The following is a 24,397-nucleotide window of genomic DNA, read 5'->3' on the forward strand; positions in this document are numbered from 1 at the left end:
TTAGCCCCCAAAAGGAATTTACATGTTAAAGTGTTACATTACATGAGTGTTACATACATGACATTTAGTTACAAGTAAATTACATTCAGTTACAAAGATGATATTTTAAATGAAATTTAAAAGAATAGACGCATTAAACACCATCAAGTTTTAATAATAAAAGATACAGGATAACAGAAATTAAACACAACAAAATACAAATGTAAAGACAAAATATAAGAAGCAGAAAACACAGAAACTAAAATCAGTTATCCCAAGCTTAGTACAGACATGAAAATCTTGCAGCAATAGTCAGCCGTGTGGCCAAGCTTAATATGGCCCAGAGCGCCAGTGTACAATAAAATGAATTCTATCCACCCAATGACAGCCTTATAATTAAACACTGACATATAGCCCATTTTCACATCTTTTAAACAGAAAAGACTACCTCAGTATTCATGTGAGATTAAGTGATTCATAGTATAAATGTTGACTGCAATAAATGTGAAAAGTAGAGTGATAAATAACATCCACAGTCTTAGGAATGCAGGCAGAGACAAATAAATTATAAATGTCACTGTATCTTTTTTAAAAACCTTTTTTCACTCCAAAATGTTGCAAAGTTTTTTCTTTTTCTGTAAAAGAAAACAAGTTTTTTGTTGTTGCTTCTTAACAACTACAAAGAATGGGGTGACACCATCTATTCACCTATGTTATCACTTAGTTTTGTGTCACCCAAAAAAAGTCCCTCTGGGTAGGGGAAGGAATTGTTGCAGACCTGTTTGCTCACCAGCAGGGGTCAGCAGAGTACAGTATCTCATTACAGAACAAAAGAATTCATGGGTTTGTCTTTTTCATTCCTTTAAAAACAAACATCATAAATATCATAAGAATAAACTACATAACCAGTCAAATGAAAAGAAGATTAAATGTTATCTGGAGACTTTTTGCATTCAATTAATTATTATGAAAAATACAACTTTTTGTAAATATTTGTACATCAGTGGCTTTTCATCAGGACCTTTCAATCAGGACAAGGCCCAGGGGTTGGGGACTGCTGCTTTACATTACTGCCTTCTTGTGGTCTGCTTGCTTTGTACTCATAGGAAATTGTAGCTGTCCCCATTTTTTTCTTTCTACAAACAATTTATAGAACATGATTCTGGACATTGAACAGAATAAAAAGTATTTAAAATGACTTCAACATTAAACACATGTAGTTAAATGCACATGATGTATTTATATTTTTATTTGTTAAACAGCTTATCTACATACAACCTCATTTAACATGAAAGTATAGTTTTAAGATGCTAACATCCTCTCCACCCCTTGATTTTCTATAGATTATCATTGAAAATGTCCAATTTGTGAGTTGTATTTACATTTATGATTCTCACACATGCATTATATCTCTAAAATGACAATGTTTTTATCAGTTTCTTCTCCACCCTCCGTCTTCTAGCTACATTTCAAAATCAGGTTGAAACAAGTGACTTCTGGTTAGTCCTGATCCGCATCTTCTCTCTGCTGCCTAATTTCCTCTCCTTCTGATCACAGAGACCCCTACAAGAAAAAATAAATAAATGATATATAATATAAAGAAGTGCATATGGAATGCACAGCTTAAAACTTAAAAACAAAAATAATGCACAAAAGAATTGCGTCAATCAGCTGATTAATCACCTGACTGTCTGATTAATACTATTACCTAGAGACAGCCTTGATGACAAGATATACAAGTTCAGCCATGTTAAGGACCATGCAGATAGATGAGGTAGTGGCCATGAAAACAGTGAAGATGGTTTTCTCAGTTGGACGTGAGATGAAGCAGTCCACCAGGTTAGGACATGGCCATTGATCACATTGCACCAGCCGTGGCATCTGGAAACCATCGTACACCACATACAGAGCATACCTGGAGACACAGATATCGTACCATCAAACCAAAACAGCCATGTGAGACTGACGGAAAAAGGAAGCACTGATCTTACATGAATCCTGCTTCAAACAGCAGCCTGAACACCAGGCTGCAGGCATATGTCCACCAGAGGGCACCAGCTATTGGGAGCCTCCGCTTTTTCAGAGTCTCTAACTCCTCATCTTGGCCCTTTGCACTGAGAAACCCAGCTCTACCAGGACTCTGTCACACAGGATGAGATCATTTGAGCACTCAAAGAGCTTTCTACTACAAGTCTCATTCACCCAAACACACACATTCATACATGCCTAAGTGCCTTTTTATCTAATATTAACTTACACACACTGATTGATGCATTGGGGGCAAATTAGGTCTCTGTCACAGCTGCCCCAAATGACATCATCATTTTGTCTGTCATCACGATGACTTTGCCGTAATCATAATAAAACAATGCACACACCTGAAGGAGCTTCCTCTTATCTCTGTGGTTACGATAGGCCACATACATGGCAACCAGGAGTGTTGGCGTGGAGACAAAGACAAGCTGAAGACACCAGAGACGGATGTGGGACACAGGAAAGAACTGATCATAGCAGACGTTTTCACAGCCAGGCTGAGGGAAAAACAAACCAACCATGATCGTCACAATTATGACAACATCAGTGTATAGTTACTAGACCCTGTGTACGAGAAAATGCTAACTTCCTGGTTTGAGACCGGATGTGGGGTTGTACATTTCCGGTAGCTTTACTTTGCGGTCAATCGCTACTGCGAAGATATACTCCAAAATCATGTCCAAAACTCGAAAACGGAAAGATCGCGTTAAGTTACAAAGAGCAGAAGGTGGGAACACTCACCACTGTTGTGTCATAAAAAATCTAATGATCAATTTTGACGTTTAAAGAGTTTAGATCGATCAGTTGTTTACATCACTCAACACAAGCAGAACTGCATTACTGCATGCAGAAGACACATCGTCCACATTCAGAAGCACATCTCTGTATAGTGACAGTTATTATGATTTAAACAGGCAAATGTTCAGCATTCAAACTACAGGTGAAGAATAGTCAAACCAGATGTTTCCCTGTTATGTCGATATCAGCTAGTCAAGTACACACCTACACAGCATGTCAACAAACCGTGAAAAAAAGCCACACAAAAAATGAACGATTGCTGGTAAGGGTTTCTATACATTAGTATTTACGATGGGTATGTTGTGACTTACCTTCACAATTACAGTGGTCCCTCGCTAATAACCCCGTTCACCTTTCACCTCGCTGTTTCGCGGATTTTTTAGTGCAAGTTTGCATGCTTATTTTTACATCACATTGTGTCCTGCGTCCTGATCGCTGCAGACAATCTCCTCCGTGACGTCTCTCCTGTACAGTACAGAATCGCTGCATCGATCGCTAGCAGTGTGACTCTGAAGTGCAGAACTGTATGTCAACAATGTCCACAAAACGTTTTGCACCTTCAAAACATAAAATTGGCTACTTGATTTCACCTATCGCCGGTTATTTTTTAGAACATAACACCCACGATAAACGAGGGACAGCTGAGAAATATAACATTTGAATCCCTTTTCTCTTTTGCTCTGAGGCGCGGGGGAAAAATATCAACAAGTCGATGAACATCATTTACAGATATATTGGGTAAATGCCCAAGACATCTAGAGAAATGTAAATCGCCGCTTGATTCATTCACTTGCTTAACTTGTTTTGGACCGTAAACAAGGCGCGAATAGGACACCGGAAACAGGGTTAGGGTTAGGGTTAGGGATGAACCTGTTTTTGCCTTCAGAACTGTCTTAATTCTTCGTGGCACCAATTCAACAAAGAGCTCGAAACACTCCTCTGATACTGCGGTCCATGCCATCACTCAGCTGTCGTTTAAACTTGTCACAGAGTCTCCGTTTCCTGGCTGACAGGAGTGGCGCCCGACACAATAAAAGCACAATAAAAATATTAAGTGGTGATAGATAGTGACTACTTTTTAGATTATTAATACTTTATGTAGTATAAAACTTTACAGTATAACTTTGAAGTCAGTTCTTAGACAGGAAACCAGTGGAGAGAAGCCATCTATTAAAACCAGTGAGAAGAGTAGATTCTGTATTCTTCGAGAACTAGGGGTGAGAGAATGATTCTTTGAGCTGCAGAATTCAAGCTCAGACAATAAAACCCAAATCTTATTTTAACAAATAAGTGTCATTATAACTTACATCCCATGTGTGGATCGGATGTAAAAATGGACACGTCCTACCTGCAATGTGTTACAGGTGAAGTCAGACTGCTCGTCCCCCCAGACGCTCTCCGCGGCAACAACCAGCACCATGACCCGGAAAATAAAAAGCACAGAGAGCCAGATTTTACCCAGGCTGGTGGCATGACGGTTCGCCCCGACCAACTGAGTGTACAGAGCGGGCCAAGACATCCTGGGGGAAAGGACAGTGACAAGGGAATGGGAATGCTTGCACTACAGAACAGGGATTCATCAGCATACTCGTTTGCATTTCTTGTCATTACACGGTCGTGTTTATCTGCTACTTTTACAGCCTCTACACGTCTGACACATGGACACCGATTTCAGATTTCAGATTTACAAGGAAGTCAGTGGCAAACGATGAAAGCAGAGACCGTCGCTGAACAAAAGACGAGTTTGAAAGAGGACGGGATGAAAAGGAATGAAAGTGAGAGGAGGAGGGGAGAAGGTCCACTGCCAGCATTCATGTGAACTGATGAACCTCTCTGCCCACTGTGGACTGTACTGAACCGAGCCCACTCATCTAAAAGCACACTGAAACACACTGTACAAGCACACTGCTGCGGTTCTCACTGAGCTTCACTGTTCACACTCGGTCACTGATTGGTTCATTCATATTTTTTAGATGATGTGTACTTGCACTGAAAGAACCTGGGATATACTTCACATGTCATGCTTATTTAGAGGTTTGTTTCTAGCTGGAGATGTTTTGTCGTAAAGTAAAAACAGAAATTCTGATAAAAACTGGAAGCAACTTTTACCAAAATGAATTAAGATTAACTTTTGTTTTGTCTTTGTTGTTTTCTTACCTTGTGTCTTCAGTGTCAGGATGTCTCCATGAAAGTATTCCACATGATCCTTTTCAGTATGAAAGCGCGTGCACACACACACACACACACACACACACACACACAGCCTGTTGTTGCATCAGTCACATTTAAAAGAAAATCTCAGTCTAAGAAACTAAAACACAAACCTGCAGCTCCTGCTTTCTTTGCATGAAATCAAAGATGTGCCTCTCAGTGTGAAGTGAGACAGGATGATGTCTGATAGCTTCCTGTGATGACTTTCAAAATAAAACAACACAGCGCAGATTGTGCATTTTAGGAGGAAGAGATAACAGAGAGGAGAAATACAGATAATATTTTTAGCAGAAATGTAGCAACAAGAAAAACTCTGGATTGTGACAAGAAGCACTCTGAGAGTTTTGTTATTTGCTCTGTTAAAACCCATTTTAAAAGGCTTGACATAATTTTGAAATATTTTTATGTGGATATAACGCATTAATTTCATTACTTAGTAAAATCAGTTTTTTTGTTTAGGAATCAATGTCAAATTTAAAATGTTTTTGATCACAACCTTATATTGTTTTCAACAAAAACCTTATTGTGCAAGGATATTCATATTGTTACATATTTAACTGATCATAGCCTGTTATTGTAATTTACAGGGTGGGCCATTTATATGGATACACCATAATAACATGGGAATGGTTGGTGATATTAAAGTCCTGTTTGTGGCACATTAGTATATGTGAGGGGGGCAAACTCCTCAAGATGGGTGGTGACCATGGTGGCCATTTAGAAGTCGGCCATCTTGGATACAACTTTTGTTTTTTTCAATAGGAAGAGGGCCATGTGACACATCAAACTTATGGGTAATGTCACAAGAAAAACAATGGTGTGCTTGGTTTCAACGTAACTTTATTCTTTCATGAGTTATTTACAAGTTTCTCTTTGTTCACAGCCATTGACATGTCGAAGAGGTTAACACGTGTGGAGCGGATCTAAATTGTGTTGATATCTGGTGAACGCAGTAACCGGGTCATTGCAGCAGATTTCAGTGCAAGACACCCTACGAGACCACCCATCTCCCATGCTTTCGTGAAACTGGTTCAGTGTTGGATTTGCCAAAATATGGACACAAGAAAACTGTCACTAATGAAGAAACATCAGTGGCTGTCCTAGCTTCATTCAGCAAGACCCTCAGTTCATGCTGAAGATTTTGTTCAGTGATGAGGCAAACTTTTATGTGAATGGTGAAGTTAACAAACAAAACCACCGCTATTGGTCTGACACTAACCCACATTGGATGGATCCCTCCAAGACTGTTGGAACAACAAAAGTGATGGTTTGGTGTGGTATATGGGGTACAACGATAGTGGGTCCATTCTTCATCAGTGGAAACCTCAAGGCCACTGGATATTTGAAATTGCTACATGATGATGTGTTTCCCTCTTTATGCACTGAAGCTGGCACGTTCCCTGAGTTTTTCCAGCAAGATGGTGCACCACCACATTATGGGTGCCAGGTCCGAGCATTCCTAGATGAACAGTTTCCTGGAAAGTGGATTGGTCGTCGTGGGCCAGTTGAACGGCCCCCAAGGTCTCCCGATCTGATCCCCTTAGACTTTTATCTGAAGGCAATTGTCTATGGTGTGAAGATACGAGATGTGCAGCACCTGAAACTACGGATACTGGATGCCTGAGCTGGCATTTCTCCTGCGGTGTTGCTATCAGTGTGTGAAGAGTGGGAGAAGAGGGTTGCATTGACAATCCAACACAATGGGCAGCACATTGAACACATTTTATAAGTGATCAGAAACTTTTAAATAACTCATGAAAGAATAAAGTTACATTGAAACCAAGCACACCATTGTTTTTCTTGTGACATTACCCAATAAGTTTGATGTGTCACATGGTCCTCTTCCTATTGAAAAAACAAAAGTTGTATCCAAGATGGCCGACTTCTAAATGGCCACCATGGTCACCACCCATCTTGAGGAGTTTACCCCCTCACATATGCTAATGTGCCACAAACAGGACTTTAATATCACCAACCATTCCCATGTTATTACGGTGTATCCATATAAATGGCCCACCCTGTACATGACAAAGACAAAGATTTTTAAGCATGATTTTAAGGATAAAAGGCATTTTATTAAATTTTGATCTTATTTGACCTCAAGAAGAGGTCAGAGATCCAAAGAAAGGTGATAGCTAGAATCCCCGTATATCACTCCCTTTATGTCAATATACATATAATACAAACAATGGCAATAAAAAACATAGCTTTAAATAGCCTTGTCTAGAATTATTATTACTTTGACCTTCAGATCAAACTACTGATCTTGAAGCAGAGGTCAGAGGCCAAATGTATTTTTATTCAGTGCTTTCTGTATGTTGATAATACACATCAAAACTTGTGAGATTCATAGTTTCAAGTTATAAGGTTTTCGTCCATTTTCCACCAGTAACCATTAAGTTGACCTTGAAGTCCTCGATGGATGTAAATCAACTTATAATGGACTGTTCACATGACCTCACTCTACACCTCTACAAAGTTTTATCAAAATTTATTCAGGAATATAAATTCAAAGTAGTAATGAGATGAAACACCAATTATTGATCACGACTAATAAGGACAGGGCGTCGTGTGCAGGCAGGAGTGGTGAAATGGAGGACCTACAGTGCAGACTCCAGAGACAAAACATGAACTCAAAAAAACAGCTTTAATGCCGAACTCAAAAGTAACAAACTTCAAAATACAAACACTCAAGCACGCAGCCAAAACACACAGCTTGAATGAGGGTGGATCACGACACAGACAGATGAAAACACAGGGCTTAAATACACAGAGGGAACAATCAGGGAATGAGAGACAGTAGGGAAACACAGCTGAGGCAAATCTGGGCTGACAAGACAAAGGAAGCAAAACCAGATAACATGAGACAGACTTTCAAAGTAAAACAGGAACTACAGACTGAACTTACAGACACAGACTCACAAGCAGGCACTGCAACAGAGGGAACAGAGACATGGACTGACTGGACACAGAATAGAGGGAGTATGGAAACCAAAACTTAAGAACTACATAATCACACACCAAGAAGAACTTGGGAAAATAGAAATGCAAAACAGAAACCAAGACCTTCACAATAATAAACTAAGATGAGAACACAAATAAAAGGTACAAAACTGAAACCACTGGGTCAACGACCCAGGTACCCTAACACAGAGCAGGCAATTGCTAAAGAGGGAAAAAAAGATAACCTTGGCAGGAAGTAAAAGAACAAAGGGAATGCAAGAAAGGTTTGCTTCCAGTAAAGTTTCATAGAAATTTTCCACTTTTTAATGTTTCACAGGCTGGTTAGTGCTCTTTAGAAAAGAGCTCAGTTTCATGTGCAAGATGAGTGGGACTAGTCATGTTGCCTTTTCTTTGACATACTGGATTTTCCCAACTAAATAAACTTGGTTTGGATGACCATCCACTGCACCTCCTCTGCAGTGTGGAAGTCAGAGAGCAGAAAGAAGCAAAGCTGCGCTGGGGTTTAATGTGTGCGCGCGATCTGTTTGTGGCTGTAAGCTGAAACAGGTAGAGTCAGATGATTTTTCAGGTCCAAACCAGGACTTGGCAACAGTCACCCTGCAGGACAGAGCAGCTCTGTGTGTTGCTGATGGCTGTGACCGATGAGCCTTTCCCACTGTTTGTCAACGTGTGGAAGGATAAAGCACAACTTCCTCAGTTTACAATAAGGATGCTCAGAAATGAAGACTATTGAGGAAGCTCTAACTAGTTCTGCATTCTGTGCTGCAGTTTGAGTGGTGCGGATATAAACTGTGAAACAAATATTTTGCAAACAAAAAGCTGCCAGCTTGTTAAAAGTTGACGAATGAAGCAGAAGCGTCCCCGTGCAGAATTGCAGACGTCCTGGCTGGAATCTCATGTGCATAACTACACGTAACATGACCCAGCATGATGAGGAGACATGAGCTGAGACAGAGAGGGCGTTAGTGATTGTAATGGAGTCATTAGGGGAATAACAGCGCCACTTATTCTTGATGCATATCAATGAATGAGTATCAGTGTCAGGGCCCGACTCAAAGAGCCACTGTTTGATCTCTCAGTCAGCACAGGGTGAAAACAGAGGGGTGAAAGCTGGCAGATTGGCTGCCCATTCTGATGAGAGGAGGTGGTGATGCAGTGGTGATGGTGGGGGGGCTCAAAGACACGCACACACACACAGTGAATGGGTGGAAAGAAAAAGAGAGAGGTAAAATAGAGCTGATTGTTAGAGTAGCTCCTGATCAGCCACAACTGCAGGAGAACAGAGAGAGGCACTGTTAGGATACACACACTGCACAAACACACACACATACATACTGTACAAAGACGCACTGTACAACGCTCACATATATGTTACCCAGAAATCTACACACGCTCACCCTCACACCATGTAATGAGTGAGGGGGAGAGCAGCATGTGACTGAATAGCAGGTTTCACATCTGTAGGTGGACTTGGCTGCCTGATCTCAGATCAGCCACTCTGTGGAAGTCTGTACAAGTGCTGCAGGATGAGCATTTACCCCCCCTTCAGTAACATCATCTGAAAGGCTACTACAGGTGTTTCAGACAGGGGTGCACTGGCCACCCCCACTCCATACTGAGAGAGCGAATTCAGATTTCAAAATCTTATTTGCTTTCATATGTACCTATTTTCAGTGATATTAACTTTAATAGCAGGAAATTAACAAGGCATATAATTCTTTTCTTTCTCTCTTATATAACTTATATTTGACAACAACATAATAAAACCGCTAATTCTCTTTTTGGTGTGCCACCCCAATATTTTTAATGGCCCTCCATACAGCCGCCCCTGTGAAAGAAAATCTGGAGCCGTCCCTGACCAGAAGGTGGCAGTAACTTATTCTGCGGTGGACGAAAGCACACGGGAAACGGAAACTACATGCTATCCGCCTCATTTTTGGCTGCAGCCTGGCTGAAATATCCAACACGGAGGCACAAGTCACCTAACTGAAGCAGTAAATTATTTAAAAAGTAGCAATGGCACTTGAATCGCGGATCACACAGGAGGAAATAAAGAAAGAACCAGAGAAGCCAATTGACAGGGAAAAGGTAACCAGCGGATTTTGATTCGCGTGCTGTTTTTGTTATTAGCTCTGAGTTAGCCCTGAAAGCTAACTGGTCAGTTTGATGCAGACTGCCTGATGTTTGCTCAGAACTGTCGCAGTTTTAGGGGTAAGAATAGATAAAGCTGCATTTGCGCTTTGTTTTCAGGATATGCAGCGTTAATGCTCAGAGAGTCGCCAGTTTGGATACAAAGTGTGCTAGTTAGCTAATAATCAGTTCGATAGCATCCAGCGGCACTGTTGCATATGATTTATGCAGTTTTTTTCGTTGCATATAACCTAATATAATTTTGCAGCTGATTAGTAACTGTTTGCTTAGTGTTTACGTCGTAAAATAGTAAGAAAAAAAATTAAATTAAATTAAAAAAGCAAAGCTGTTATTGAATCGTAATTCACAGCTGGCAAAAGCACGAGGCATTTCTTTCCTTTTTTAAAGCTAGAATACCTTTAAGGTCTTTATCGAAATCCTGGCGTTTTGAAATGTGCCTGTAGGCAATTGCAAGAAAAAGCATTTATCACTTAATTTAGCTCAGTTGTCCTGTTAGATTTAGCGTTAAAGAACTTCAGTGATGTCTTACTATGAGTTTACTTTTGTGGCATTTTGAGTAAACAAATAAAATAGCGCTGCAGTTTAAAGTTAGATTTGTACGCAAAAGTTCAGAAATTAGCAATAAGGGAAACATTGTGAAGTGCGTAAAATAAATCGGTCAGTAAAATGTGAAGGCTCTAATGTAGAGCAGGGCGATATGACCAAAAGTATTTATCACGATATACATTTGAAAATTTGCGATAACAATATAACTGATGATATAATTGACACGAGACAAAATACTTTACAACTTTATTAGTGCAAAACAAAAAAAATCAATGTATTTTCACTTAAATAAGCAGCTGGGTTTGTTTTATTTTTATTTTTTATTAATGTGCATTAAAAGTTATATAAAAATGTAACAGTGCAAATTCCTTGCTGGCAGTTTAACCAAAAGGTATTTCCAGTGGAAATTGGCCGACAGATCCTCAGCATAACCATGTGTAATATCTACATAACTTAAAAAGAGCTTATACACACACAATACGGTAATATTATGTTGAAGCACAGTACATATTACTCCGCGAGGCTCCTGCGTACGACCCAAATTCTATCACCATATTTCATTTTCTTATCGTTGCCCAACATTATACCCGTATTACCGTGAACGGTATGATATGGCCCAGCCCTACTCTAATGCGTCTCTTACATATTTTTAGAACAGTTTGTTTGCACCAGACAAAATGAAAACGCATTGATCTTACTACTGTGATTGAATTGTAAATAAGCCTGTGAGGCAAGCAAAGGGAATCTATGGTGATCGAGGCGATCACCATAGATTCCCTTTGCTTGCTTTCTTGATTGAGATTGGGAAGTAGATCTTACATCTTTCAATGCAGAATAATGAGATGGAAGTCAAAGCAAACAAAACTTTCACTTAATTTAATCTTGCCGTAAAATAATTTTGACCACATTTCCATTAACTGGCTTCACTTACTGTGACATTGGTAGTGAGAGTTTATACAGTCTTTCTGTCAACTGGAAAGTAAACCCAGATTTTTCCAGTCAGACTACATTATGCTCACATGAAAGGAGCTGCCTTGGCCATGCTAGTGCATTACAACTGTAAAACAATTTGTACCTTGTTCTTTCAGCTGCAGTCTCTGGAGTGTTTAGTGCTCTGACAAAGTAAAAAATAAGAATGAGTAGGGCGAAAGCGGATCGTTGAATGAAACGGATGAACCGTGTTTTTGCGGCACACTTAAAATCAGTCCTTTGATTTTCTGAAAAATCGACCGTGCCCCTTATAATCCCGAGTGCCTTATGTATGAATTCTGGTTGTGTTTACTGACCTCGAAACGATTTTCTGTGGTACACGGCGCTCGAAAATCTGTCAAATGTTTTAGTACGACTTTGCTAAGCTACGAACCCGCACCGCTTGATGGATTGTCGGAGCATTACGGTTATCGTAGGCAGGCGCCTCGAGGAGTGATACGTACTGTGCTTCAACATAATATTACCGTATTGTGTGTGTATAACCTCTTTTTAAGTTTTGTAGATATTATACATGGTTATGCTGAGGATCTGTCGGCCAATTTCCACTGGAAATGCCTTTTGGTTAAACTGTCAGCAAGGAATTTGCACTGTTACATTTTTATATAACTTTTAATGCACATAAAAACAGCTGCTTGTTTAAGTGAAAATATATTGATGTTTTTTTTTTGGGGGGGGGGTGCACTAATGAAGTTGTGGAGTCATAAAGTATTTTGTCTAATGTCAATTATATCGTCAGTTATATCGTTATCGCAAATTTTCAAATATATATCGTGATAAATATTTTTGGTCATATCGCCCTGCTCTAGTATCAGGTTCTGTTATTTTGTGCAGGGTTTCTTAGTAGTCATTTAAAAAATAACAGAGAATACACACCTGAATTATTTGAAATCAATATTTTTTTTATATCTCTTATGAATCAAATGTTTTCATTGTGTTTCTTCCATTGTAAACTGAATTTGTTCAGTAATATTATTATTATGTTTCTTTGCTGCAGACCTGCCCCCTTCTGCTGCGAGTCTTCACCACCAACAGTGGGAGACACCACAGAGTCGATGAATTTGCTCGAGGAAATGTTCCTTCCAGCGAACTGCAGATATACACTTGGTAAGATCACAGATGTGTCACTGGTTTTTGTTTTTTGTTTGGGTGGTTGGTTGGTTTTTTTGTGAGTGTGGGTGTTTTGGCCGGAGTCAAGGATTTGCCAGTGTTTTAAGCTGAGTTTGTAAAACAACAGAAACATAGTGTTATAATGCTCTCGGGGTTGGATAATTTTCTCAAATCAGTGCTCCTGGCCATCTCCCTGTAGCATCGCTGATCAGTGATAGCATTGTTGCTGTGGTGACAGAGGACGTTGATTGATTTGGCAGTCATGGTTAACATAATTGGGAGCACATCGGCTAAATAGTTTAAAGAGGACTAAATAAAAACATTTGCAGGCCCTTTAATTTTTTAAGTTAGAGCTATAGTTCGCATGAGTCGTCCAGTTTGTTTTCTCTGTGTCATATCCCACCTGTCTCTGGCTCTCTTTTCATATACGGTGGATTTTTCCCACAGACAAAAACAATATTGTGAAAAAGTTAAGGAGCTAAGGGTGTCGTTTTTCGGTTGGTTTTCTTTTTGAATAAGGACACTGGAGCTGGTCTCTGATTGTGTTTATGTGTTTCAGGATGGATGCTACACTAAAAGAGTTGACCAGCTTGGTGAAGGAGGTATATCCAGAGGCCAGGAAAAAGGGCACCTACTTTAGCTTTGCCATTGTCTACCCTGATCCCAGAGGGAAGATGTACAAGTGAGTATCACACCAAAGACTGCGCTCTTTGGATTCACGCAGCTAAAGAATGTGGTGATCTATGTATATTGCATCTTTAATAACCTCTCTTCTCCCACCTCCTTCAGGTTGAAAGAGATTGGCAGTACTGTGTCTGGCAGAAAAGGTGCAGATGACTCAATGACACTGCAGTCTCAGCGCTTCCAGATTGGAGACTATCTGGATATAGCCATCACACCACCCAACAGAGCACCGCCCCTTGGCACACGCATGAGGCCATTCTGAAAATACACATGCACAAACCTACACCTTCTGTATTTTGTCTTATTTTCATCATCTTGGGATGATTTTGACTCAGTTTTTTTTAGAATGTGATCTGTAATAAAATTGTCCCTTTTTTTCCAAAGTCTGAATAGTTTTTTCTGTGTCACTGTGAGGTGATTATTGAACTTGTTAAACTAGCAAAGAAACAGAAGTGAAGCAGGGAGCTCGCCTCTTCCTTGAATGCTGTATTAATTTCCAGGATTGGAAATGTAGCCATTTACTGAATGCACATTATTTCGCTACCTTTGTATTTGTAAGCTATAATATTAAAATTAACTGAATTGCATTTTAATTAAAAACATGAATAAATATTACAAATTAAGTGAAAAAAAAAAAGTTAATATTCAATATTCACAGTACCCACAAATCACCAATGTCAAATGAGTCCAAGCTACATGTAAGGCAAGAACAGCTTGATCAAAATGTTCTTTTCTTTTGAATGCAAATCTATAGTTAAAGATCAATGAGAAAAACATGGTTGCCATCAATGTTCCCTCTAAACTGCGCGCGTGCACAATTGCGCACTGCTGGCACAGAAAAAAAATCTAACCTGAATTGAAATTGAAATTAAAACTTTAACAATTCTGTTTTGCAGTGTTAGTAAGTGACTGTCTGCTCCCGTATGGGATTAGAACGATGCTACCTTATCCCATAGTCCAGCCAATAATGCGATTCACATTCGTATATACGCAGCTAATCAACGTCGTTGACAGGTTATAACAGCGTCCTTATGTGCCGACACAACCATTGGAGATGTGAGCAGGACAGACGGAACAATTGACGGAAAAAGTGTGGACTTTATACCAGTTTTTAAATTGTGTTGATAGGCCACGTAAAACCAGAGTTATGATAAAAATATATGCAATGTTTGGTTTTCTTCCTGAATACTATCGTTGTTTATATTTACTGCGGGAAGAAACGCTCGAAAGCACTCTCTACCTGTGAGCAAAACCAAAAACGAAAAAAGTACCATGTCGACCAATCAAAAAATGATATGGCATTTAGTTGTTTAGGAAGGGGGAAGTTTTAGGAGTGACGGCGGTGTTTTGAGATGTGAGAGATTTGCGACGTTTAGCGCAAGTTTTGTGTAGTTAGTGTGTAGTGTAGTCAATAGTTTTGTTGTGTGTGTCAGAACAATGAGGCGACTACTTAATGTTATGGCAGTGATACATCTCCTGCTGTCAGGCCTGCAGGTATCAGGCTGTTGTTCTCCTTTATCTCATAGTGGACAGAAATTATTTTTTGGAGTGGCACAAATAATTTCTGTGGCATCAAATTTGATGCAGAACACCTGATTGTTCTGTAAATAGTTTGAAATGCTTATTTTAAAAAAAGCCTTGGCTGCATTTTTAGGTAAACAGCTGCAAAAAATTTGTTGTTTGCATAGCTCAGTTACTTTTTTGAAGAAGTAACTATATAATTAATTGCCCAACAGTGGTCATTATTTACTGTATTTTGCAGACAGAGAGTTACAGGACTCTCTCCCAGACCACAGACTCATAATACAAGTCAGAGCCTTATTGATTTTTTTTTTTTTTAAACAACAGCAGCAAGCTTTATAAGCTGTTGTTAGAATTTATTTAATATTACTTTCTAGTATCAGCTGATGTTTGCTGGAGCCACAGCTGTAAAAACTGCTGGTCATGATATCGGTTTGGATATGTGGTGAGAGGGAAACATGAAGGTGATACAAATCATACATATATACCAACAAGACAGTGTACATCACTTTCACAACAGCGTTTGTTTTAATTCAAAGGCTTTATGGTTTTTCCTATAATACCTGGTGGTGTAGTCGGCAGATTTTTTTGTCAGTTCAGCCTTATAGACCAAAACAGCCAATCAGATTTTTTTGCATCCAAGTCTGTGATTGGCTGGTTTTGTGGCACAACTATAATGGTGTACAGAAAGAGTTGAATGTGCACGGGCAGAAATGTTGAGAGCACAAGCAACACATTGCAAGCCAGCGCAAATGCAAAAACTGAGTGAGAGGGGGCTGTGTGTGTGTGTGGATAATAGTAAACACTGAAATACATTTTTTTGCACACAGCAATGAATTTTGTTCACTCAAATTTAGCTTTTCTTCGCTCAAAATAAATTTCCCCTCAAAATGCAACACTTGCACCTGCAATTTTACTCTTGTTAATGTCTAACGGCGGTAGTCAGTGTGGGAAAAGTTTTATTTTGATACCTATAAGAGGAAGTTGTACGCTCTCCGTCAGCGCATGCGCGAAGCTACATACTGAAGGCTAGCAGAAAATCCAAGCGACTGTTAGCTAAAGAAACTATTTGGTTTCCGTATTAAACACGGGGTGAAATGTTTCGGAGAAAACTGGGCGCTCTGGATTATCACAACCCCGACGGCTTTGACTGCACAGGTAAGAATAAACTTATGAAAGAGCAGTTCGGTTGGTCAGTTGAGTTGAACGTGGAGCCGGCTAACGTGTCTTGTCTGTATGGAGACAGAGAGCTGCCAGATTAATAACGTAGAACATGTATGTTCAGTATGAGACAAACGTGTATATTTATGAAAAAAAGCAATGTACAAGGTGCTTATGCTCGACACTTTTAATAATTTTAACTAGTTTTGACTATAGGTTGTTTGCATTTTACACGCAATAAACACACACTCGGGCTTCATTAGTAGGTAGGCTGCAGATACCAGTTTAGCACAGTCATACCAGTAAGTTCAAACGCTGGCTACTCCCTGGTGCCAAAGTAAATTGTTTGCGTCCTGTAGTGAGTGATTCAGCAGATATGGTCTTGGAACCTCAGTTTTATTTATTCACTCCTTCACTTACTTGCCATGTGTAGCTGCTGATGTGTTGTTATCGGTATTGTCTAATTTCTTCTCAGATGAGACACAGTTTAGGAACTGCATTGTGTGGCTGGAGGACCAGAAGATTCGACATTATAAAATCGAAGACCGAGGCAACCTGAGAAACATCCCCAGCTCAGAGTGGCCCAAAGCCTACCAAAAGGTAAGACTGCTGGATCATCTGAAAGTAATCACTGCTGTTATTAATGGGTATTACTAACATAACACTGCATTTCTGATATAATATGAGGAGCACGGTGAGTTGTGTTTGAGTTTTCTTTATCTGTGTGCAGTACCTACAGGATGTGAACTGTCCATTTGAAGTCGATGAGAGGAAGGAGGCTGTAGATTGGTTACTGGGCCTTGCTGTGCGGTATGAATATGGAGACAATGGTAAGGGGTTTCATTTGGGTCACATTTACTTGTATAGCGCAAGAATCCCTTAAAAAAAAAAAAAAAGAAAAAAAAAAGACTCCTGGCAGAACCAGACTGGAGGGGACCACCATCAAGTGCAAAAGTGCAAGTAGCTACAGTAAGGGAGTTTTTCCTTCCTGCTGTTTTCCAAGTGTTCTCTTAAAGTTGGTCATGTGATTGTCGGGGTTTTCTCTCTGTATTATTGTAGAGTCTTTGCCTTATAATATAAAGTGCCTTGAGGTGTCTGTTGTTGTGATTTGGTGCTATATCAATAAAACTGAATTGAATGCAGTACGTAGAGAGCTGTGCTACAGAGCAGAGGTTTATTGGGGAAACCTGAGGGTTAACTTGGATTTACAGGTTTGCAGAGGGGGTTCACATCAACACGGTTGTGTGCCACACTCCTAATGGGACTTTTAGTAGGTTATGGTTAGGCTAAGGGATAATGTACACAAAATTGCCACCTACTGGCCAGTCAGTTCCCTAGGGTTAGGGTTATGTTAGCCTGTGTCACTAGTTGAAATGCCACCGATGACCAGGAGATGGAGACATTACAAAAGGAATACTTTTTGCTAAGTGCCAGATCATATGTCTACTTTTACTGCAGAATAAGAAGAACAAATTGTTACTCTTCTACTCGTTACTGTGAGCTCCCCTGTTAATGTAGTGCAAGTCAGTCTGTTCATCGGTGACGTGTTTTGTGTGTCTCTTCACAGTGGAGAAGTACAAAAACTGTCAGCCCCTGGCAGCTTCCAGTAACAGCAATAAAGCCATGGACCCTCTGGTTAACCTCGACAGTAAGTAAAACTTGGATTTGAGCTTCCTCTGTCCTGGCATTCTTTCTTCTTTCCCTCCTTTAAATCTTTGCAGGATAAAAGTTAAAGTGTGTGTGTGTGTGTGTGTGTGTGTGTGTGTGTGTGTGTGTGTGTGTGTGTGTGTGTGTGTGTGTGTGTGTGTGTTTTTTGTTTTTTTTTTATTTGTTTTTTTTTTTTGTTTTGTTTTTTTCAGGTAATTCTCCAGATTTCAAAGCAGGAGTAACAGCTTTGTCCAACATCCTCAAGATACAGCGGCATGACGACTACCTGGTTATGCTTAAGGTGAGAGCGCACTAAAGGGCTCTTTAATACTGTAGCAAAGCTTACCTGGGCACAGAGGAAGGCGAAGTTTGCGTTTGCTTCACAATAAAAGCCCTTAAAATGATTTAATGCTTTCCATGTGAGCCGGCAGCCCTGAGTCGTTCTTTTAATGCAGGGTAATGGTCAGACTGATAACACGGAGATAATAGTTGGCACTCAAAAAATGCAGAATAGAAATTTTGCACTCTCACTTGCCACTCGCAATAGAAAGTAATCCTGTTAACCATATTAAGGGAATGGTTTTTTTTGTTTTTTAATGTAAGTCTTATGTATTAGAATGATCTCAAATCATTAAGAAGAGTTTTTCTTGTTTTTCTTTGCAACTGCCAGGCCATTCGTATTTTGATCCAAGAGAGACTTTCTCCAGAAGCCATTGCTAAAGCCAGCAACAATAGAGAGGTAAACTAAAGACACATGTGCATAATATGCATCAAAAATCATATGTCTGTGTATAGACTGCTGCAAGTCTAGAGCCATGATTTCAGCGGCGTTACTGACAAAACTCAACCAGCTATATTTTCTTTTTTCCTACAGGGTGTTCCAGTAGCTTTAGACAAGCACATCTTGGGTTTTGACACTGGAGGTGAGTTATTTATTTAAAGAATTTTTTCAGCAGAAAGGCTGAAAGCCGATGAGCAAATGCTATGACGATCGGTCTGCCCACAGTTCATAAGAATTGCTTCTCTTAAAGTATTGGTCAGCTTTTGGTAAAACTTCTGTCTTTTCTCCTCAGATGCAACTCTAAACGAAGCGGCTCAGATCCTGCGCCTGCTGCACATTGAGGAGCTGAGGGAGCTGCAAACCAAGATCAACGAGGCCATCGTAGCTGTTCAGGCCATCATAGCCGACCCCAAGACAGACCACCGGCTGGGCAAGGTTGGCAGATGAGAGCGAGGACGGTGACGGACCGCAAAGGGAGTGAGGGACTGAACCTGATTTGATTTTTGAGAGGAAAAACCTTTTGTTTGGTTAAAGGACATCAAAGAATTTTTGTTGATTTTTTTTTTTTCCGTTGTTGCATGAGATCGGACTGTTTAAATTGGGAATCTCATAAATAAAAGACCCAAGTGTTCATGTGTGGACAGCCTGGATAAGTTCTTAAAACTTAATAATGTATAAATAATAATAATAAAAAAAATGGTTTCCATTAATTATCCAGTAACAAAGTTTAAAGGTTCTGAAACTGCATCTTTTCTTCTGCAATATTCAAACTGACTGTTATATTTGTTTCTGGTGTTTCTGATGAAATATTCTTTGCAGATGGACAGAAATTGTTATTTTCAGGTGGGAGGGGAAAATATATAAATCCAGCTGCACACAGTTTGACTCCTGCACTTCTGTGGTGAATCAGACAAATGTTCAAAAAGCATCTCCCGTAACAAGTCACATTTTATTTTATAAATATCACACCTTATGAAAAAATTTAAAAGTAGAAGAAGAAAAAGTATTTGCTAAAAAAAATGTCATTTGTGTAAAATACAATTAGTAGTGCAGCTATATATAGTAGGGCTAATTGGATGGGGGAGGCTGGAGAAACATACTCCGATTATAGTAATCGGATTACAAAAATTGGTAAGCATACAACAGTATCAGTGACAAGGGTTACAACTATCATGATTCCTTGGCAGGTATCGATACATTTGGGGAAAAAGATGTTCTTACATTTTACTTTGCTGAAATAAAAGAATCAAGTCATCTTTAATCTTTAGTGTTAGGTGCTGTATTTTATCCCTGCTTCCACTCGTTCAGTGATGGTAAACCAGTCTTCTTCTGACTGTGGCTTTATGTTTAAGCATATACTGTATATAAAAGAAGAAAGTAGCCACTGTGACTTTACCCACTGAGGCTATGTCCCCATGTACCTGGGTATTTTTGAAAACGCAGATTTTTCTATGCGTTTGCACCTTTCGTCCACACGTAAACGACATTTCCGGTCACTAAAACAGAGATTTTTAAAAACTCAGTTTTTGCATTTACGTGTGGACGAGGAAAACTGAGAAAACGCAGCGTCAAAGGTGTGCGCCTTTTTTGACGTCACACTGTGCGCCACGTTATTGTTTCGGTGAAATAAATTTCTACAATGGTGGACTTAGACAAAATACTGTTACTGTTAATTTTACTGTTTAAATGCTTACATATATACACACAGTTTATGTCCCGCCACACATAGGACTCAGTTCTGCTTCTATGCGCCATCTTTGTTTACCCTTTCCCACCCAGGCTTCTAGGCTTCTGATTGGCCAATATTTCTACACGGTTAGGAATATATCGCCACCTATTGTTTTGGCATGTTCCTAGCAGCGTTGTCCTTCGTTTTTGCGTTTACGCGTGGACAGGATTTAAAAAAAAAAAAAAAACGGAAACGGAAAATCTCAGTTTTCAAAAATACCCGTGTACGTGTGGACGTAGCCTGAGTGAAATGCCAAGGTGTAAGACAGCATGGCATAGATCTCACTGAGAAACTAGGACTTTGCACGCTGAGAGTTTAATGTCTCAGAGCTCTTATTCTCTTAACTGTTATTTCTTACAGACGGTTTACAAGACAGTCCAAAATGAAAGGGGCTCGGTGGAGCAGTAGCCAGACAATGTCTCCTAATAACAGTCACCAACAACCAACTTCTAAAGTGTACCTAAAGTCTAACATCAATCAAGCATTTTCTGATGTAAATCTTTAACAGACATTAGCATAATGCTAGCATTTTATGGGCAGAACTAGCTTCAGTGTAACAAAGACATAAGTGTTGTTTTATTACAATTTGGACACATTATCAAACCACATAAAGTGCTGCGACACGAAGTGCGCAAAAGTCGCCAAAATCTGCTAACTCAGTTACCGCTGAGTTTCGAACCTGCTCTGTCATTAACATCAGCACAAAAAGCTGTGTGCTAGGAACTTCATGGCATGGGTTTCCATGGTTGAGCAACTCCTTTAAGTGTAATGTGTGGCAAGGACTTTTGTCCATATATCCAGTTTTTTCTTAGTCTGTGTATTTAGCTCACAGATGTGAGTGCAGTATTATTCCCAAAAAGTATTCCCCAAAAAGCCAGACTGCACCTTTAATGTGCAGTTGTTCTTGTTGTTAACCAGAGACCACTATGAGTGCATCTGTAACTTCTCAACTTAATGGCCAATGTTATTTGTTGATATATTAAAAAAAAACCCAACAGCTTGATGTTAGTTTTCCCAAAAGGAAAAGCTTCAAATTATTCTTCTTTGGCTTTAAAGTACAATTAAACCCCCAAAAACTACAACCATGCATTTTAACATCGGATTTCATTGTTCTGCACCTTTATTCAACAGAAAAACAAAAATCTCAAGCAATACAAAAATACAGTAGAAAAAAACTAAAAATGAGGTATAAAACAAATTTACAAATCATTTACTTTGGGTTACATTAAGGTGAGATACTGGGGTTGAAGTGGGTGTAAATTTGCTCTGATTGCTGATCTGGCTGTCGTAAGCCATCTTTGCTCCCTGCTGAGTGTCCTTCTTCCAGAGGGACACCAGAGGGCCTGGACCTGCCTTATGTCCATGAATCGCCTCAGAACTTTAGCACCAAAGCACACTGCGGGTGCAGGCTGTCGTTAGTGGCTCCCTGTGACACACACACACAAAGATAAAAGCTCATCACTTTGAATCATCATCCCATAGTGGAAGTACTTTAAGGATAAGTTAAAATGAGAGGTTAAAGGTTTCATTTTCTGTGTGAATCCAAATGTGACAGGATGAAAACTTGGGCGCTGCAGTGCTCTAATGACAGAACAAACAGTCGTGCACTTTGTAACTGGAAGCGACTGAGAATTATCTCTGTAAAGAATGTGTGTATATTTATGTATTGCACAATAAGAGCTTTTAAGCCTCTCGCAAGCTCCTCCCAAAACTTCAGGATCTGTGTTTTAGACCTGTCATCATGGCAACAATTACACCACACATCGTCATCTTTAAAGCTAGCGACTATAATCTAGTCTGACTGTTGAAGGATGTGACTTTTACAGCAACACACACCAGTGATAGTGTTCCTTCCGACTGTTTTCAAAGGCAGATGCATTGTGACGAGATTATGTACTCTGCAGATGTGTGTAGCTTTAATGGTGACATTTGCCAAAGTGCTACTTTAGGGATTATCCTGTGTACTTTGTACTTTAACGTGAGGCTTTGAAAGGACTCGAAGCCATCTGCAGACAACACATCAAACATGATGCGTGCAAAAAAACAGGTAGAGGGTCGCACACAGCTGTGTAATCTTTGTTCTTTGGTCTCTCACACACGCAGGTCACAAATAGAGGGTCACAGACAGCTGTGCAATCTTTGTTCCTGTCTATTTCATGGGTGTATGTGAAGTCACCCCTCAGACACATATACCGGTATCTGCAGAGTGGTAGGTGTTAGCCAGCTGTGTGATGATCAAACACGAGCTGTGATTACTTCCAACAACAAAGACTGCCCAAAGAAACCAGTTTGATTAACCTTTATCAGTAACATGGATTTCTGAAAAAATTAAAACGTACAGCTCTGCTATCACTTCCAACATAAATGATGGCAGGAAACTAAACAGTAGTGACGTTTGTAGGGTCACAGAAGTTGGACTAGCTGGTATATAATGAAGTGCTGCGTGGTGGCTAGCTACACAGCTATGGTTAGCATAACATAGCAAACACAGTGAAGCTGGAGGATGAACGCTAACTTTTTTTCCACTTGAGAAAAGTTAACATGAGGGTTCCTGATGGTTAGGGACAAATGCAATCCCATGGCAGGATCCTGTAAATGGACCAAACTTCAGTCAGGAGAACAACTGAGATAATCCATCCACAATATGAGGTTAGTTATTAATATACTGCTGCATGGGCTGGGCTGTAGTTACATCGTAAGGTTTTAAAAACTGAGCACAGTAGCTGCATGTCCTGGTTAGAGAGAACAATAATGGGTGATAACGATTCTTAAGGATAGCAACAGATGGCAGAAAGATACCCTACTCAGAAATGTTTCTGATGAACTGAGAGAAATGTAAATCTCACACAAGTAACACCATTCATTTCAGAGGAACTGTAATCAGTGGATATGCAGCCTGCACAACATGTTGCTGAAGGCATCTAGTTTCATTTCATTCATACTGTCAAATGTCATGTTTTTCAAAGGATCTGTGAGATTATAGGAAAGTGCAGTGCAGGAAAAGCAAAGTTGGTACACAAACTAATGAGTTCACTGTCTGCAACTCCTTTAAGTTAGAGTGTGTGCATAATACAGTTAGTTTTCCTTCAGTTTAGCCCTGTGACAGACTGGCAGCCTATCCAGGGTATATCCGGCGTTTCACCCAATGACAGCTGGGATAGGCTCCAGCTCTGCCCCCTGCCATAACTCTTAACTGGACAAGTGGTTAAGAAAATGGATGGATGGGTGGATGTTCCTTCAAACTTGAAAGACGGACTCTGATTACACAATATATCTCACCTGGTAGGCAGTGGGTCGTTGCTACGGTGATGCCATACAAATGAGAGCGCTGCTCAGGCAAGTACTCATCAGTGAACAGACTTCTGTGTTTGTTCACTGCAATCACACCATCCCTGTGAGTAACAGGTTAGAGAGGAATGATATCAGCGATATACACATATCAACTTATTGAACTGTAACCACCACTGTGATCTGAGTAGAAGGAGATGAATGAAGACTACCTCCGCCAGTCAGTGTAATAGAAGTGGTTCCTGTAGTAGACCATGCTGAATGGGTAGTTGAGGTTGGCGTGGATTACTCTTCGACCTGAACCATCTGAGGATATACACTCTAGACGCTTTGTACCTGACAGACACAGGAAGACAGCATGGCTCATTACAACATCAAGAAAATATAGGTTAGGTAAATTCTAGAGTATTAACTTTTAACTGAAGAGTTTTCAACTATCTCAATAAGCAAGATATGACAGTATATAGTCTGAGAGGCAGCTGTACACTGTTTACAGATGTCTTAAAACCCTGGGACAATAAATAAGGGACCAATTCACATGAATGCAGCATCAGCATAGAGGCCATGTTTACCTGCGTCAGCCCAGCAGATCTGTTCAGTAGCAGAGTCATATGTTAGAGCATTTGGCAAACCAATCCCATCAGACACTATCACCTGGCGGTTTTGACCATCCACTGATGAGCTCTCGATCTTAGGGGCCTCTCTGTTCCAGTCTGTCCAATACAGAGTACTGCAGGGAGACACAGGAGGGGAAAACTTATTACTCTCACTCTGATTGTTCCTTTACTCTTTTCTCCATAAAGACA

General features: G+C 39.9%; 4 protein-coding genes across 4 annotated transcripts in view; 2 read left to right on the top strand and 2 right to left on the bottom strand.

The window, feature by feature from the left end:
- Positions 1-150: 150 nt before the first annotated feature.
- LOC101487633 (gap junction beta-2 protein-like) lies at positions 151-5,217 on the bottom strand. The gene is made up of 7 exons (XM_004573267.2): positions 5,136-5,217; positions 4,969-5,017; positions 4,160-4,331; positions 2,358-2,510; positions 1,971-2,119; positions 1,688-1,894; positions 151-1,542 (listed from the first exon to the last, which is right to left on the bottom strand). Exons 3-7 carry the CDS (start codon positions 4,328-4,330, stop codon positions 1,455-1,457), a joined length of 768 nt encoding a protein of 255 aa, XP_004573324.1. The 5' UTR covers position 4,331; positions 4,969-5,017; positions 5,136-5,217; the 3' UTR covers positions 151-1,454.
- A 4,670-nt stretch (positions 5,218-9,887) lies between these two features.
- Positions 9,888-13,847, top strand: sap18 (Sin3A-associated protein). Its single transcript, XM_004573268.4, has 4 exons — positions 9,888-10,074; positions 12,668-12,777; positions 13,340-13,462; positions 13,570-13,847. The coding sequence occupies exons 1-4, from the start codon at positions 10,003-10,005 to the stop codon at positions 13,724-13,726; spliced, it is 462 nt and encodes a 153-aa protein (XP_004573325.1). The 5' UTR covers positions 9,888-10,002; the 3' UTR covers positions 13,727-13,847.
- Positions 13,848-15,967: 2,120 nt separating this feature from the next.
- On the top strand, positions 15,968-19,205 carry rtraf (RNA transcription, translation and transport factor). The gene is made up of 8 exons (XM_004573269.5): positions 15,968-16,143; positions 16,622-16,746; positions 16,877-16,976; positions 17,714-17,794; positions 18,006-18,094; positions 18,464-18,532; positions 18,668-18,716; positions 18,867-19,205. The coding sequence occupies exons 1-8, from the start codon at positions 16,083-16,085 to the stop codon at positions 19,019-19,021; spliced, it is 729 nt and encodes a 242-aa protein (XP_004573326.1). The 5' UTR covers positions 15,968-16,082; the 3' UTR covers positions 19,022-19,205.
- A 299-nt stretch (positions 19,206-19,504) lies between these two features.
- The window catches only part of nid2a (nidogen 2a (osteonidogen)), a 64,435-nt gene continuing 59,542 nt past the window's right edge, over positions 19,505-24,397 (bottom strand). Inside the window, exons 31-34 of the mRNA XM_014411633.4 lie at positions 24,164-24,321; positions 23,804-23,927; positions 23,583-23,695; positions 19,505-21,729 (exon numbers count right to left, since the gene is read on the bottom strand). Coding sequence (XP_014267119.3) covers positions 21,719-21,729; positions 23,583-23,695; positions 23,804-23,927; positions 24,164-24,321 — 406 coding nt within the window. The 3' untranslated portion in view covers positions 19,505-21,718. The remainder of the gene's footprint in view (positions 21,730-23,582; positions 23,696-23,803; positions 23,928-24,163; positions 24,322-24,397) is intronic.

This window comes from Maylandia zebra, linkage group LG23 (assembly GCF_041146795.1).
Source record: "Maylandia zebra isolate NMK-2024a linkage group LG23, Mzebra_GT3a, whole genome shotgun sequence".
In the NCBI taxonomy this organism is placed as follows: domain Eukaryota; kingdom Metazoa; phylum Chordata; class Actinopteri; order Cichliformes; family Cichlidae; genus Maylandia; species Maylandia zebra.

Coding starts and splice junctions, on each gene's coding strand:
- rtraf (XM_004573269.5), top strand. CDS start 16,083: ATGTTTCGGAGAAAACTGGGCGCTCTGGATTATCACAACCCCGACGGC. Junction 16,144..16,621: donor CGACGGCTTTGACTGCACAG/GTAAGAATAAAC, acceptor ATTTCTTCTCAG/ATGAGACACAGTTTAGGAAC. Junction 17,795..18,005: donor CCCTCTGGTTAACCTCGACA/GTAAGTAAAACT, acceptor TGTTTTTTTCAG/GTAATTCTCCAGATTTCAAA.
- sap18 (XM_004573268.4), top strand. CDS start 10,003: ATGGCACTTGAATCGCGGATCACACAGGAGGAAATAAAGAAAGAACCA. Junction 12,778..13,339: donor GAACTGCAGATATACACTTG/GTAAGATCACAG, acceptor TATGTGTTTCAG/GATGGATGCTACACTAAAAG. Junction 13,463..13,569: donor CCCAGAGGGAAGATGTACAA/GTGAGTATCACA, acceptor CACCTCCTTCAG/GTTGAAAGAGATTGGCAGTA.
- LOC101487633 (XM_004573267.2), bottom strand. CDS start 4,330: ATGTCTTGGCCCGCTCTGTACACTCAGTTGGTCGGGGCGAACCGTCAT. Junction 2,511..4,159: donor TCACCTGTAACACATTGCAG/GTAGGACGTGTC, acceptor TTTTTCCCTCAG/CCTGGCTGTGAAAACGTCTG. Junction 1,543..1,687: donor GTCATCAAGGCTGTCTCTAG/GTAATAGTATTA, acceptor TTTTTCTTGTAG/GGGTCTCTGTGATCAGAAGG.